At 38.6% G+C, this 17713-nt stretch overlaps 1 protein-coding gene across 1 annotated transcript in view; it reads right to left on the bottom strand.

Moving 5' to 3' along the window:
• The window catches only part of LOC122810226 (AFG3-like protein 1), a 1103851-nt gene that overhangs the window by 503989 nt on the left and 582149 nt on the right, over nucleotides 1–17713 (bottom strand). Inside the window, exons 8-9 of the mRNA XM_044081735.1 lie at nucleotides 13836–14106; nucleotides 12587–12724 (exon numbers count right to left, since the gene is read on the bottom strand). Coding sequence (XP_043937670.1) covers nucleotides 12587–12724; nucleotides 13836–14106 — 409 coding nt within the window. The remainder of the gene's footprint in view (nucleotides 1–12586; nucleotides 12725–13835; nucleotides 14107–17713) is intronic.

Raw genomic sequence — 17713 nt, 5'->3', positions numbered from 1 at the left:
CTGTAGTAGAATGTCCTTGTTCTCTGCTTGTATGAGGCAGTTGTCCAAGTAAGGGTATATTTGTATTCCTCTTTGTCTGCAGTAAACAATTACTGGTGCCAGGCACTTTGTGAAGCCCCTGGGCGCAGTAGATAAGCCAAAGGACAGTGCATAGAATTGGTAATGCTTTGAGCCAGCCTTGAATCGGAGGTATCTTCTGCATGATTGTCTGATTGGGACATGCAGGTATGCCTCTTTTATGTCTAAAGTCACGAGCCAAGCCTTGCTGCCCAGCATGGGCAGAAGCTGCTTTAAGGTCAACATCTTGAATTTTGGTATATTTAGGAAAGTGTTTAGAATAGATAGGTCCAGTATTGGTCTCCAGGCTTTGTCCTTTTTGGGTACCAAGAACAGTCTTGAGTAAAATCCTTGTCTCTGCTCTTGCTGTGGTACTTGTTGAATAACCCTCATGTCCATGAGAGCTGCGACTTGTTTTTGAGCCTCTGTCCATTGATTTTTTGGCAGGTCTGGCCAACCGTTTTCCCTTGGCAGGGTATGGAAATGAAACTTGTAGCCTTGTGACACTGTCTCTAGAACCCATTTGTCCTGGGTTATAATGTGCCAATTTTGAGAAAAAAGTGCTAGTTTTCCCCCTAAGGGTGCTGCCAGAAGATAAGTGCTTGGCGCAGGCAGGGGGAAGTCATTGGGATGGTTTCCTGTATGATTGTGATTTGCCCTCTCCACCTTTGGAGGTAGAAGCACTCTAATGCTTAGACCTGTAGGATCCTTGCGGCTGTGATCTGCCTCTAGGGTGTCTGTATCTGCCCCTTTGAGGTCTGTCTGAGACTGGAAAGGACCAATTCTTTGTAGGCCAGTGTCTGCTAAATCTAGGTGGCTGTACCTGTAAGAAATCCTTGACCATTTGCATAGATTTAGCTTTGTCCTCCATTTTCTTTAACTCCTCTTCTGCCTTAACACCAAACAAGGTATCATGTTAGACCACACGAAAGGTAGCAAACACCAAACCAAATAACAACCCTTGTTGAGGTCCCAGAAAAACCACAGCTCGAACAGAAGAGTTTAGTTGATAAGCTTTAATCCACACGAAAAATTCAACAACAAAGCCTTGGTAAATACATGGAAAACTTCCCTGGTTAAGCGCTTTCATCTGCAGGGAATGCAGATTTCATCAGAACCATGAACATAGCGCTGATTAACCTTTTATAATTAATTTTGGCGCCAAAATTCAATTTAAAAGACTCAAAAAACTGTCCCTGACAAAATTAATTAATTAAAAACCTTATTAGTAAAATATACATAAATAGCTAAAAAATATTTATATATGTATAAATATGTAACCTACTTGGTAATACTAAAATAGTGTTATAAAGAAATGTTTAAAAAATAATCCATAGAGGATATTTTTTATCTATTTATGTATATTTTACTAATAAGGTTTTTAATTAATTAATTCTGTCAGGGACAGTTTTTTGAGTCTTTTAAATTGAATTTTGGCGCCAAAATTAATTATAAAAGGTTAATCAGCGCTATGTTCATGGTTCTGATGAAATCTGCATTCCCTGCAGATGAAAGCGCTTAACCAGGGAAGTTTTCCATGTATTTACCAAGGCTTTGTTGTTGAATTTTTCGTGTGGATTAAAGCTTATCAACTAAACTCTTCTGTTTGAGCTGTGGTTTTTCTGGGACCTCAACAAGGGTTGTTATTTGGTTTGGTGTTTGCTACCTTTCGTGTGGTCTAGTATTTCATTAATCCTGATGGCTGAGGTCTCGAATTCGCCACCGGCTTTATCGGATAAGGAAGAGTTACAATCTCTGAGGGCGGAGGTCACATCCTTGCAGGCTGACGTAAGCAAGCTGTTGATTCTAGTCAGCAAGTTAGCTGACATCTCTAAACAGCAGTCCCAAGCGGGGGCTGTGGACACTAACTTAAATGATTACAATCTAAACATCGATGCTAAAGCTTTGCCGGAGGGAAATTTTGAACTAAATAGTAGCTTGTCTAGTGAGATACCTAACGGACAAGTTTGTAACGCCCACGGCACTGTTTCGGAAGGCGTTTCTGTACGCCAAAGTTCTAAACATGTGAAGAAAGATTTAGTTTCCAAGGAAAATGATTTAAATAGTTCACTAGATGTGGATTGTACTTTTGATTTCAGCCTTTTTCAGCTGGATGACGAAACGCAGAGACTGGGAGCAAAACCTAAACACCGGGAAGCGGTGAAAACGTATCTAACAAATGTTCTAAATATGATGTTATTGACCATTTTTTAAATGATGAAGTTGTTTTTAAATATAGTGAAAGAAAGGCTTTAAGTAGTAAATCTAGAAGTAACACTGAAAGTGTATTTATCAAACACAAGATATATAATTTGGGGAAGAAATTGGGTTATATTAAAAATGCTAAAATAGACAATGCTTATTTGCAACAATGTATTGATTTACAGATTGTGCCCAAAGGCTTACGATTTTTTAAGCTACCTTTGGGGATTGAATTTAACAGTCATGTTATTTATGAATTCAATCAAATGTTTGACGAGTTTGGTTTTTTGTTCATGAGGAAACTTGTGAAGTTTAATGAGGAAAAAATATCTATTTTAACTGATGAAATTGAGAAGGTTAATGAGGAAATTATTCAGGACCAAAATTTTGAACAATGGTATGATTTATATCATAAACAGTTCCAAACAGTAGAACACAGGGTAACGGATACACAAATTAGGAAAAATAAGAAAATTGAAAGGGACCTTTCTTCATATAAGAATAACAGAGCTTATGTGTGGCCGAATGATAGAGACAAACATTTTTTTGAAACAGAGAGGGACTTCAGAGGTCGTAAGGACTCACAAAGATATGAGGAGGAAGCAAATTTTCAGGGGGGAAGATTTTATCCACCTGCGAAAACCTACAAAAAGAGGTTTTAGATTTTCAGATTGGGGTATTAGAGGAGGTTGAAGTATCCTACCCCCCTAATGAAGTTTATACTCAAGACCCTTTTATTCCTAGCTATTCTCAGGATTTTCTTTCAGATTTTCCAGTAGAAGAACAACTTTTATATAGTGAGAACATTTCACCCAGTGAGAATACCAATTTAACCATTCATACATCTAGTGGTCTTAACGTATATAATTATACGGATGTAAACATTAACGAAGAATTTTTTTCCCTGTTCAGTAAAGGGATGAAATATATACCCACGGCAAAATTTAATATTATAGATACAATTAAGGAGATGAAATTGTTTTGCCGGAGACTTAATCTGGCTATACAGTTTAATGGAATAGATGGAAGTGACAAACATAACAATGTTAACAAATACAAGAAAAAAAGTGCCTATATTCCTACTTATCATCCAAATGTAGCCAATTTTGAAAAATTAGTAAGTAAAGATATATATTGGCTCTATTCTAACATTAAAAGCAACCCAGACTATGGAGGGTTGTATAAGGACAATTTAAGTATTAAAGAAAGGGAAGTTTTGAAAAATATTTTGGCCAACCAAGACATTAGGATCATGAAACCAGATAAAGGTGGGGGTATAGTTATCTTTTCCACCTTGGATTACAACAATGAAATAAACAACATTCTCCACCTTTCTGGGAATTACGAAGAAGTTTCAGTGAATCAAGTCAATATTGGTTATAGAAGAATTGACTTAATAGTAGAAGAATATTTATTGGATGACCGAATATCTAATGACGTTTATGAATTTATTCGAGAAGAGTTTCCAAAAATGGCCATTATTTTCGGCATCCCGAAAATACACAAATGTTTGAATAAACCCCCGTTCAGACCTATTATCTCCAGGTCTAAATCGAAGACATATAATATGGGAGTAATTATTGATGGATGGACTAAACATGTTTATGATAATGTTAGACATCTTACTAAGGATTCATGGAACTTTCTAGCAAATTTGACTCCAGATATCTGGCAAAGTGATCTTTTATTTTTGACAATTGATGTCATCGACCTTTTTTCAAGCATTCCAAAGGAGATTGGTTTGGAATACTTTTTTGAAAGCTTAAGAAAATATTCTACCTTGAGTTGGGAGAGAATTAACCTCATTGCTGATATGATGGGGTTAATTTTGGATTACAATTATTTGCAATTTCAAGGAGAAGTGTTCAGGCAGACCATGGGCGTAGCTATGGGGGCCTCTTGTGCCCCTGTGTTCGCAAACTTGGTAATGTTGGAATGGGAAACATTATTTATATTCCCTAGTGAATTTTACAAACATATGGTATACTACACAAGATACCTGGATGATTTATTCATCCTTTGGAATGGACCTGAAGACCTTATAAAAAGTTTTATTGACTACCTAAACAACACGACTAGTTTCTTGAAATTCACTTACAAAGTGGAAAAGGAAGGTATTTCGTATCTTGATACATATGTTAGTAATAGTAGTAAAGGGTTTGAATCAAGAATTTACAGAAAGAACACATTCTCCAATGATTATTTATTTTATGGGAGTAATCACCCACCCTACGTTTTCAAAAATGTTTAAGGGTCAATGCATACGCGCTGCACGTATGTCATCCAACAAAACCATTATGGAAAAAGAATTGGACAACATCTTTAATATGTTTAAAACAAGGGGATACCCAGTTTCTATGTTACTCCCCATAATTACATTTGTTAAAAAGGAATGGGGACAGAAGTATCCACCTTTGCTGGGGAAACCCTTTATTTGCAATAAGAAAGCCAATTACAACAACAGTAGTATTTGTGTAATTATGTATAGCCCATATACAAGTGTTATTAAAGAAATTTTAATTAAACATTGGAATATTTTAACTGTATCAGAAGATGTAGGGAAAATAGTGGGGACTATCCCAAAATGTGTTTACAAGACATCCACAAACATTAAAATCATGTTGGAGAGCAAAAAAGTTATTAAAAAAGCAAGGGATAAGGACATTAATAGAAAAGGAACAACAAAGTGTGGTGCGTGCAATCAGTGTAAGTTTATCAATGAAACCAAAATAATAAAGTTGAACAATACCAGTAGAACTAGACTGGTTAATTTGACAAGTAATTGTAATACATCGAGGGTAGTTTATATTGCCTTATGCACTGTTTGCAACGCATATTACTTTGGGAAGACTGAGAGAAAACTAAAAACTAGGATTTATGAGCACTTATATAAGATTAAAAAACAGGATTGTAATAATGCCCTCAGTAAACATGTTTTAGATAGAGGGCAGGAACATACTTTTCTTTTTAGTATCATTGACCACATTGACTCTAAAGGTTGCGAGGGCAACTGGAAAGTTTTCTTGGGACTATTAGAAAGCAAGTGGCAAATTTATTGTGATGCCACCACTAGTCCTGGATTAAATGACCACATTAGCATCAAACCATTTTTATTAATGGAATGAATTTAGGTAGATGTTTTATTTTCCTCTATGGATTATTTTTTAAACATTTCTTTATAACACTATTTTAGTATTAACAAGTAGGTTACATATTTATACATATATAAATATTTTTTAGCTATTTATGTATATTTTACTAATAAGGTTTTTAATTAATTAATTCTGTCAGGGACAGTTTTTTGAGTCTTTTAAATTGAATTTTGGCACCAAAATTAATTATAAAAGGTTAATCAGCGCTATGTTCATGGTTCTGATGAAATCTGCATTCCCTGCAGATGAAAGCGCTTAACCAGGGAAGTTTTCCATGTATTTACCAAGGTATCATGTTGTAAAGGAGTATCTAATAATTTTGCTTTAATATGGTCAGGCAGATTTTGTTCCTTTAACCAAGCATGCCTCCTAACAACAGAACCTGTAACAGCGGCCCTGCAGGAGGCCTCCAGAGAATCAAACCCACATTGCAAAGTATGCTTTCCAACTTTTTCAGCTGCATGCAATAAATCCTGCATTTCTTTGTTTTCTGCACATTCAGAATTTTACATAATTTTCTGTTTAAGCAGTGTCATGATATATTGCTGATATTTGAGCATATGAAACTGGCAATTTAAGGCCCTTATAGCCAGAGTAGCAGATGTGTATATCTTTTTTCCCCATCTATCCAGAGCCCTAGAATCCCTGTCAGAGGGGGTAGGATTTTTTTTGCAGTAGAAGCCTTGACCCCTTTTGGACCCTGAGAAATAGTTTCTGGGTCTGCAGTAGGGTTTTTGAAAAGGAATTTATGAATCAGGGACCCTGTAGTATCTGTCCGGCTTAACAGGAGCTGGAGGTAAAGAGTCAGGGGTCAGACTAGACTCCGAGAACACATCATCTACAATGTCCAACACAGGTGAATAGCTAGAGGCCTGTGTTGAGGTAGTAAAAGGAAGTCCCTGAGCCTTTTCTTAGATTCTGAAAAATCTTGGCTCTCCCAGTGGAAGTGCTCCCTCATGGTATGCAAGGTTTCCCCAAAGGAGTAGCCCTCAGCAGGAGAAGCTGAAGGAAATGATTCTTCAGCATCAGAATCCTCATAGGGGGGAAGACAATATTCCGGATCAGAAGAGGAATCAGAAGAAATGGAAACCTGATCTGAAGATTCGTAGTCTGTCTCTTGCCTAGGCCTCTTATTAGGAGGGGAATGGGAACCCCTGATGAAGGTAATTAAGTCTTCGGCCATTTTGAGCATCTGTTTTTTGGGCATGGAGGCCTGTCCTTGTGACTGGTGAGCTTGTTTCTTTGCCTTTAAATGTGTTTTAGTCTTTGAAGTTGGTTTAATATATAAATTTTTAGGTCTGAATACACCCTCAGAAGCCGATGCCTGCTCAGCGGCACCGGACCCATCTGAGGGAATAATCTCCGAGGTTCCAATACCTTGAGTTTCCTGCAGCCTGGCCGACTCCACGTGGGAGTCGGTAGCGGCCTGCAGCTCTAAAGTAGTAGGTGTCAGGGGCTGCAAAGGTGCCTCACTGAGATCCGGCGACTTGCTTAGGAGAAACTTCGTCGTCGGTTTTGGACCTCTGTTGCTTGTCTTTTTCTTTGTGTTTTTTGTGAACTCCGGTAGTCGGATGGCTATCCGATGACATTGTATAATTAAATCTTCGCCCAAAATAGCTTAATGCAAAATCGTACTGACGCTTAATAATGCGTTGGTTAAATCTAGCAATAAACCGACAACTAGCAACATTGTGGTCAGGGCCTAGGCAAGGAATACAGTACAAATGAAAATCCTTATTAGGTATTTGCTTCCCACAAGTAATGCAATTATTAACTTTTACTGACATCGGTAAGGAGCAAGAAAAAGTTTCCCCAATGGGGTACTTAGCTTAAGTTGAAGACTTCGGTTCTGAAACTCGTATGTGAAAATTTCAGGAGTCGGCCGACTGGCACTTGCGAACTGCTTCTGCTTCGGGCATCGCGCGGCAAGAAAGACTGAATAAAATGGCGTTGGATGCATGTTTTATACCCCTGACGACCTGACGTCATGGAAGAGACGACAGCAACCGATGCAGGACCCTAGACTTTGTTATCCAGGCCGACTGAGGGCAACCTGCCAGCAGATTACCCAAATGTAATGACTGCAACAGTGAAACACGAAGAACACGTTATTCTTTTACCCTCAAGTGCAAAAAAAATTCTCATCCATATTCTTCAGCATATCATACTTATTACCGAAGAAATTTGTGTAGAATCTCACTGTGGGCTAAAAACATCTTACAGAACAAAAAAAAAATCTCTGCTGAAAAACAGATCCGAACAGTGTAAACAAGATGTGTGGAAAACTCTACCTATTCACAAAGGAGGCAACTCCTCTGATATTTCCAACTTTAGACCTATCGCTATCCTTTCCCCTCTCTCTACAGTAATAGAAAAATGTATTCATAATTAAGTTATGCAGTATCTAATACAGGAAAATCTGCTTATACCCACTCAACACAGCTTCAGACCCAAACACAGCACCACTACAGCTCTATTATCTTTCCTCAACACTGTCTCTATAGCCATGGACGAGAATAAACTTATTTCTTGCCTATTCTTGGACCTCTCAAAAGCTTTCAGCACTGTCTATCACTCTCTTCTGCTGCACAAACTGCATAACCTCAACTTCTCCTCTGATACTGTTGCATGTTCTCCAGCTACCTCACTGATAGATCTCAGTCAGTGAGATGGCAGTCTGCCCTCTCCCCTCCTCTCCCTGTAAAAATGGGTGTACCTCAAGGGTCTATCCCAGGACCTTTACTTTTTAATATCTTTACTAATCAGCTCTATACCTCCTGTCCTCAGTCATCTTTAGTGCAATACACAGATGACTCCACCGTCATCACCACAGCCAACTCTCCCTCTAAGCTCTTCTCAGCTACTCAGGCATCTTTTAACTTAGTTGAAACATGGCTCTTCAACAACCAGCTCATCCACAGCCCTAAAAATACAAATCTGTTACTCTTCCTACCTAAAAAGTTCAACAATATGAAATCCTCCTTCTCCATACAGTCCCTTAACACCCTCATTCAGGTAGAATCCAGCACTAAGCTCTTAGACGTAACCATCAACGATCAGCTTAAATTTGACTTGCATGTTAATAACTGTATCAGACAGACTCATTCAAAACTAGGGTTCCTTTGCCGTAAGAAATTCCTTACCTCTGAAGCCAAGATTACTCTCTCTCTTACCTACCTTCTACCCAGTCTAATGTACAATTCTCAAATTCTCACAAATCTTAACTCGGCACTCCTGACCAAACTCAAATCTACCTACAAGGTAGCTAGATTTGCTGCCCAACAAACCTACAAATCCCATCACTCTTGCTCTCTCAAACACCTAAAATGGCATGAATTACCCCACCAGCTGCTTCTCTCTCAGCTCCTCATCATCCATTCAATCCTATACCAGCCTTCCTACTGCCTAGCACTATCCCCTCTCATCTCCCATTATTCTCCCTATAGACCTCTCTGAAGCTCTAACCAAGATCTACTACAAATCTACAAACCCAAGTCTAAATTTGGACGCAACATGTACAACTATCACCCCACTATTGCCTGGAATAGGCTCCCACTAGAAATCAGGACCCTTACAAATCCTAAACAATTTAAGACAGCCACCAAAGAGCACTTTAAAAGTCAATGGTCCTACCACTGCATTCTCTTTCCTTAAACATCCCCTACTTCTCATACCTTAATCTAATTTCTGCCCTTAACTCACTCTTCTCACTAGCTCTCTCTAATCATCCTTGACTACTCTTTCTACTGTCTTCTAAAATCTACTAAGCAAATTGCTTCAGAGAAACTTTCTATTGTAATTGTCTTTCCTTCATGCAACTCCATTATGATAAAACTGTGTTTTTGTTACCACTTACCTCAAAAACTATATTCATCTGAATGACATTTCTTTTAATACATCGTGAAACAGCTTTGCTATACTCATGATTATTGACACTGTATTACATTGTATTGCTACTTAATGCCTTGTAATAATTCCATAACATTGCTGTTTAATGCTAATTTAGAATGAAAATTGTATAATATGTTGGAGCTTTTCTTCCTGGGGTTCGCTGAAAAAGGGCTCTTCAGCTCAGTCGGACAATCCTGGTCAACAAATGTAAAATAAAATAAATGTGAAAGTACAGTTGCTTCGGATCTTACAGTAGATATTATAGCAATAACCCACGCCTGGGTGTGGGTAATGCTGGATTTACCCACGGTTGGCGTGGTTTGGTCAAGAGGGCGAAGCCCGAGTGGCCAAACAAAGTCAACCGTGGGTAAATCCAGCATTACCCACACCCAGAAGTGGTTATTATTATACAATGACATTATTTAAGAAAAAAAATAATTACTTTTCTTAAATAATGGCATTGTATAATGCCTCCTTGCTGCCCTTCCACAGCTGTCTGGTATTCTGTGGCAGTTCTGATGTACTGCGCATGCATATGCCTACGCAGTACATCAGAGCTGTGGGCAAAAGCAATGGAGAAAGCAAGATGTCCGTTGCTTTTTACAAACTGTTTCGCTATGTTAAATGGGTTTAACATAGCGAGACAGCTTTAAAGAAAGCAACGGAGTCTCCGTTGCTTTTTTTAAAGCTGTCTCGCTATGTTAAACCCATTTAACATAGCGAGACAGTTTTGAAAAAGGCAACGGAGAAAGCAAGATCGCCATTGCTTTTTACAAAGTGTCTCATTATGTTTAAGGAGTTTAACATAGCGAGACAGCTTTAAAAAAAAGCAACGGAGAATCTCCGTTGCTTTTTTAAAAGCTGTCTCGCTATGTTAAACTCGATTAACATAGCGAGACAGTGTGAAGCAACGGAAATCTTGCGTTCTCCGTTGCTGTAAAAAAAAGAGTTATAGTAATGGAAAAAGTCCGGGTGACCGGACCTTTTTCCATTACTATAGCTCTGATTTACAACGTGCACGCTGACCAATCAGCGTGCACATTTTTGAATATTAATGGGACGTCGTATAATTGAGTATATCCACTATTGCAGTACTAATTACCTGCTATGCCTTTTGTAGTGCAACAACTGAAGATTTGTCCAGACTTTGAGCTTTGCACTCTTCTCCTTCCTGACTGGGCAAAATACCCCCCGGATGTTAACACAAGTGGTGTAGGAGGGATGTCTGGTCCACCACCCTTTTTTTTTTTTTTTTGCCATGCTACCTACTAGCAACAAAGGACAGAAAACAGCACAAAAGGTTCTCTCAATGAATTGGGTTCCTGACCAGGAAGAGACACAATAAGCTAACTCTCCAGACAATATGTCAACCTAGGAATGAAGTGTGTATTGTGAGGTCAAGCTGGGGTTAAGAACTATGAATGACTCGCTTACTACATACAAGTTGATCTGAGGTGGTTATACTTTGTATATTCTGTCAAAGTAAATACTGCAGAAATAAAAATTCTCATTTAAAAACAATCAAGTATAAAGGATAGCAATCAAAGCGAACATCTTTGCTGGCCATACTGATGAATCAATTCAATGCATTTTCTTAGCCCATTTTTTTTAACTCACAAAAACAATCCATAACAACTATTAACAGGACTACTGGTAGACAGTCGGGATGCAAAATATTTTAGAAACGGCCACTTATGAGATTAATTTTCTAAAAGAAAATGTCCACATTTTCACATCCAGAAATGGTGAAGACTTTGCGATCTGCCAGAGAGAGCTAATCAAACTGTTATCAATCCCTGTTAGGGAAGGCACAGATTACATGCAAAGAAAAAGTGCTGAGGTAGTGATAAGTGAAAGACCAGCTCTGGTACATTTTTTTAATGGAATCTAAAACAAATATGCTGTTAAAAAAGAAAACTTTGTATGGCATATAACATACTGCAAGTTAACTATGAGAATTAGTCAGAAAAGACCAAGGACAGAAAATCAAAATGCAATATATACAGGAACAATGGGAGGATATACTTATGGCTCCAAGTATGCACAGTCCAGGTGGTTTATGATTTTTGCTCGTCTTTGCATGGGTATTTTTAAACCACAAGCAGACTTAAGAGAATATTTTCCACAGATATACAGCAAATGCTGGAGTTGTGGATAAGAATGAGAGAACCACCACTTGTTCAGTCTAATGAGGTTCTCAAAATTAGAAGGCAGTGTCAAATTGTGTTGCTGGCCTATCACACTGACAAATACAGAGATACAAGTTTCAGCGTTCTCCATTACTGCCCTGCAGTTTACACAGAAATTGAATAGGATTCCCTTGGTAAGGTACACTGTATCCTGATCAATCCACTGACTAGAATGTGGAAAATGCAGCAGCAAGAAAGAGGAAGGGGTACTGTTTCTACCTCTTTATAGACAGATACTGCAGGATGTTGCTGTGGATGCTAAATGGCATGATCCTATCAGACAAAGAATAGAAGAAAACATTTGGCTGGCTCTGGGACAACTGACAAACATCTGCTCTAATGTTTAATGTTTCGGAAACCTTACATAATCTCTCATTCTTCATAAAGTTAATTTATTCTATTCTCTCTTGCATTTACAAAATATCAGTATTTATCTCTGCCGGATCCCTGAGGATGGGAAACTTTAATCAGTCCTAAAAGGATGATATAAACTCATCTCTGCAGTTTTTAATGCTGCAAATCATATAAGCTTAAAGTTCATACAATACCACATACCTATTCCACTTCCAAATTCTAAACAAATTTCACTCGTTTATTTGTTTTCACTTTTTTGCAATTCTGACTGCAATACTCTTCCAGTCTCTTACCTTTTCATTCCACTCTTCATCTGGACTCTCCAGATAAACTCAAGGGAAATTCTATTTTACTGGCATAGACTCACGTTCAGTACTATGATTGTAAGAAAGAAATGGAAAGGTCATATGAACATGGGTAGATCATCCTTCATACAAAGGGATCAAAATGGGCTGAAAGGTTGTCTAACACATTCCACTCCTCTTAATACTATAAGGAAACAGTCCAGGAAAATAATCTACATTTACTACATTTCATATGTGCTGCTTTACATTTAAAGTCATTTCAGTTACTGAATACTTTCAAATGGTTTGTAACCGCACACTCAATTTCTGACCTTTTGTATTCACCACCACGAGGGAGTAAAAGATTTTCAGTTTAGTTCAACTTTCCACATCCAGCTTAATAATAAAAATGGTACAAAAAACAGTTTCAGCAAACAATTCATTAGTATTCACCTACCCTGGCAGGACCAACACCAACAAACATTTCCAAGAATTCTGACCCATTTACTGTAATAAATGGAACATTGGCCTCTCCTGCTGTTGCTTTTGCCAAAAGTGTCTTCCCAGTACCTGGAGGTCCTGTAAGGATCGCTCCCTGCATTGTAAAAAGAAAACAAAATTAAAAAATCTTTGCTAACAGTTTACATTGCATTACGGTTTTGTGGCTTTTTTTTTTCTTAACTTAATGCAAATGGGCAACACCTTCTCTACAAGTCTTCTTTTTAAAAATTCTTTGTATATTCAGTAAACAAAACCTACTATACTGCAGGAAGCTGAATGGGATTTCAAAGGCCATCATATGGTAAACAAGCTTCTTTTTGATGAAATGCCACAGCTCCTCAGCATAATAGTAAATTTAGCTTCAGAAATGACCTGCTTAAAAAATGCTCTGGTTAATTTGCATAACAAAGTATTACAAAAATATCAGCAGCTATAGGACTTGAGGTAAACATCACTTTTTTCTTTATAAACATTTCCAAGCTTTCTTACATCGACAACACAAAAAAAATTAATTTCCTTTGAATGTCACGGATTCCATATTCTCCCCACACCACTAAGTCAAATAAAAATGTACACAGCCCAAGCACTCATTTAACAGATGTCAAACAGGAATAAAAAATGCAATACAATACTAAAATGGATAAGGAATGTCTGTTAGAAAAATGAAGAAAGGGTGTACAGATCTACATTAACGCATAGAAAATTCAACAAAGATGTGAGGAAGCTTTACTTCATAAAATGTTGGAGCCAAGAAAAGGAATGATAAAAGTAAGAGCAGCAAAGTTTACTGCTCACAATAGAAGCAGAGGAGGGTTAGCAATGAGACTACTACTGCCTAATGGGGAGATAGAAGGAAAGACTTATGGGTAAGTCAAAACTGTAACCCACTATAGAACAAGGCAAAGTCATAATACATTCACCCTAAGTGACGGGCTGTCAATCAGCTTTTATTACCAGATGTTCTGTTTCCATAACTATGCTCTGCTAAAATTTTATATACACTGCTCCACAGAGGATAGGCAGTCTGAAAACAGAAAATGACACAGACATGCCAAATCTCACCGAAGCATTAGGAAGATCAGTCAGCAGTGTAATACCTCGGGGGTGAAATGCAAATATGGTTCAGACAAGAGACTGTCCAATTACAAACATATACATGCAAACAAAACTAAACAAGCAAAACTTTCTTTCCATCTGACATGTACCTTTGGAATTTTAGCTCCCAGTTCTTGATACTGTTTGGGGTTTTTCAGGAAATTCACAAACTCCATAATTTCCACTTTTGCTTCCTCACATCCTGCCACATCTCGAAACTTCACATCTATGTTATCTTTCAACATTTTGGCTGTTGTCTCACCAATGTTGAAGAGTCCTCCCCCTCGTCCTCCACGTCCTCCCGCAATTGGACTCCGTCTCAGAGAGTACAACAAGAATCCAACAAGTAGCAAAGTTGGAACCATACTAAGTAGAAATGAACTGCAGACAGAAAACAAATTACACATATTACAGAGTAAAATGCAGACTCTGCATAAGCACAAAGTATAATATGCAGACAATACTTTGTGATTTAAACATGCTAAAGCAAATCAATGGTTACAACAGCAAAAAAACAAGTGAAGTTGGTGGGGAGTAAGTAAATACTCTTCTATTAACCACAGTAGCATCAAATGGTACTTGTATGAATATTCAAATGCAAAGTCTGACAACCCATTTTGCCAAAGGTACACCACCATCCAGTAGGTGCTGATTAAGTAAAAGGTGCAGCAGAAAATTTCTGTATTTTGTCCCTCTAACATACATAGTCAACAAAATGGGCACTTAAAAACACCTACACTTCCAAAAACATGACAACAGCAAAATAAAGCTTTAAAACCAAGTACAGCTATGTCAGCAGACTTATCATAGCAGCACATGACTGAAAATAAGGTTCACAGCAGCAATACCATTCATTAGTCTTGGGAATTAGCTACAGAAAAATGTGCATTCATCAGGCCCAATGTATCTGATTTCAGTTTGGGTGACACCACAGCAAAGACAGCTTGCTCTACATGCCGAGGCCATCAGTAGAATAAGTGATAAAAAAAGAAGACAATCCCATTCAATTTTCAGTTCTTTTCAGTATGACAAAGGAAAGATGTCACCCAGAAGTGTGCACATTAATCCTGGCAAGGGGGTCTGACCTAACCACATTAAAATTTGTCCTCCTAAACTAGATAAGACATCACAGGAAGAATGTAGGATTGGTTCAGGAAGGTGCACCATCACCTCAAATCCTTGCTCTCAGAAACCACAGTAGTAAGCTATGTGGGAAGCAGCCTATGCTGCAGCAGCAATCCTCGCATTCAAACGGCAACTGTTTTGTAAAGTACTCTCACTCCATTGTACTATGTTTGTCACCAAGATCAGTGACACACAGTATTATTCATTATGCTTGGGAAGAGTACTAAAGAAGCAGGTATCAAAGGTGCAACCCTAACTACAGATCTACAGGAAAGGCTAGCACAAGCCATGTAGGAATGCAGTGACAAGCCCTGGTCTGCTTCTGGACAACAACTTTGTAATGCCTGGAAAAAGAGTCGTTGGAGGTCTGTGTGAATGGCCATAGATTCTCTGTGCACACACATTCAAGAAAATGGCAGCTGTAATGGCTACTGCTGTCCTACTACAGCTTATTTTGCCTTAAGCCTTCATGGTGGTTACAACAAAGCAATTCACTCAGCAATTCAATTAAAACCGGGTGGATACCGACTTGCCCCATTTTCTTAGCATAAAAAAAAACAATCTTCTCATCTAGGAGATAAACTACTTTCACTGCCTGTGCCTTGATGTCTACTCTGGCCCCTGCCTCCTTTCCGATGGCCTTTTTCAAAGGTCACCACTTTCTTAAACTGCACAGCCCAGAACAGTTTGAGAAAAAACAACTGTTTAGCTGTACAATTCCTACTTTACTTAGGCATCAGAGGACTGAATAATATTTTCAGTGTATGCAGTTTTTCCAATCTCTTGATCAATTTGTGTGAGGGTGTCCATACAAGAGGTTGTTGCCTAAGGGTGCAAATATCAGCTTCTCTTTCACATCATCTAGTAGGGCTGGATTTTAAGTCATGCAAGCCTTCTAATTCAGGTTTCTGCAACTGTGGCCCTGGCACAAAAATCTATGGAGTTGCACCCATACTTGACTAAAAGTTTACTGACTTTCATGGCAATCTGGGCCATCTAAATAACCTTTACCCAAGGCACCTTCCTGGACCTATTCCGACATGTCCTCCAACTCATTTATGATATTCTCATCATACTGATGTAAATGAGTTTTGCAATTACTCTTCCTGGTGCCAAGTACAGAAGTATGTACCTTCTTCTCAGGTTGGTCTAGACTGTAGTTTCATTGTCAGAGGTACAAATATTACTGGCTGCAGACACCCTGAACCACTGTGCAGAATAAAGTGAAATTATTGCAGGGTCTACAAACAAAAGTTAAGTACTTGCCATAACGTTGGATCCTTACAGTTTTCTTCTGTCCTTCTCAACGGGTGGGTATATCAGATCCAAGACAAGCAACTCAGGCTTTGAACTCCAAGGCTCAAGCCCCCCCCCCAATACTGAGCCACTGCCTTACAGCCCTCAGACGGAGTCTTCCCCATAATGCAAGATCACCAAATTACAGTAGGAAATATTCATAACTAAACAGGATAATTTAGCCACAAGGAGCAATCTAAATGGACTGCAATCATTGTCGTTTACAAGAAGATTCAGTATGGTCAAGTAGAAGCCACTGAAGAGTGACAATTAGGATGAGGGATAGTGGGTGAGAATGCTGAGATGGACAGAAAATATCAACATGGATCTAGCATTATGGTAAGTACATAAAGTACAGTTTTGCAAGTAAACTTACCATAAAAAGAAGTTATGTACTCACCATAACGTTCCATCTGAGTACTTATACTTAATTTTCTGCAACCTGTGGGTATACGGATCCGTATCGGATCCGAGCCGGCAACTTTTTTTTTTCTAGCATCTGCTCCACACTCCGATCTTCTCCCCTTACCCATAATGCCCTACCATCTCCTATCTTCCCTCAGATCGAGTTTGCTGCAACTAACAATATATATGCAACTCAACTCAATAAACCAAACCTGAAAATAGGATAAGGTCCGGGGGACGGAGGGAGGGAATGTTGCAGAAAAATGAAGTATAACTACTCAGATGGAACGTTATGGTGAGTACATCTGAAGTAGTTAACTTAATTTTATCTGCAACCTTTGGGACAGAGTCCCCAGCTACTCCGATCCTGGGAGGTCCTTATGGAAAGATATTCCTGAGCACCGCAGAGTCAAAGGATGTGCTACCCCTCGAAATCAGATACAATTTGTAATGGGAAAAGAAGGTATGTGAATTGGCCCATGTTGCTGCTGCACAAATTTCGTCCAAAGGTACCCTGGACCAAAAAGCAGCAGAAGTTGCCATGGACCTGGTAGAGTGAGCCTTAACTATACCAGGAGGAGATAAACATTTTGCTTTGTAGGCATGTGAAATGTAGAGAGTGATCCATCTGGCTAAAGAAACTTTAGAAATAGCTTTTCCCATAAACGCTTGGAAAAGGAAACAAACAACTGGTCAGTCTTGCAGAAAGACATTGTTCTATGAAGATAAAAATGAAGTTGTCTATGAACATCTAACAAATGGAGTTTGTATTCACCTTTAATTTGGAAGTTGGGAAAGAAAACGGGCAGATTAATGGACTGGTTTATGTTTGCTTCAGATGCCACTTTAAGTAAGAAGGAAGGGTTAATATGGTGGGAGACCCTATCCTTATGGAAGATCAAATACGGAGGCACGGCAGACAGAGCTTGAAGCTCAAACTCTCCTAGACAATGTGATGGCGACTAGGAAAGCTGTCTTCCAGGACAAAAATTTTAAGTCCACCAAAGCTGCAGGTTCGAAAGGAGGAGCCACCAATGGCTATAAAACAAAAGTAAGGTCCCAAGGAGGTACAGAATCCTTGACAGGGGGCCGTAACAGAAAAGTACCTTTAAGAAAAGCCTTACACAGCCTAGAGGAGGCTAAGGCCATGTTGTCTTCACCA

This window comes from Protopterus annectens, chromosome 8.part1, assembly GCF_019279795.1.
Source record: "Protopterus annectens isolate FY-2018-M chromosome 8.part1, PAN1.0, whole genome shotgun sequence".
In the NCBI taxonomy this organism is placed as follows: Eukaryota; Metazoa; Chordata; order Ceratodontiformes; family Protopteridae; genus Protopterus; species Protopterus annectens.
The sequence above is the reverse complement of the archived record's forward strand: the minus strand, read 5'-3'. Positions and strand labels throughout refer to the sequence as shown.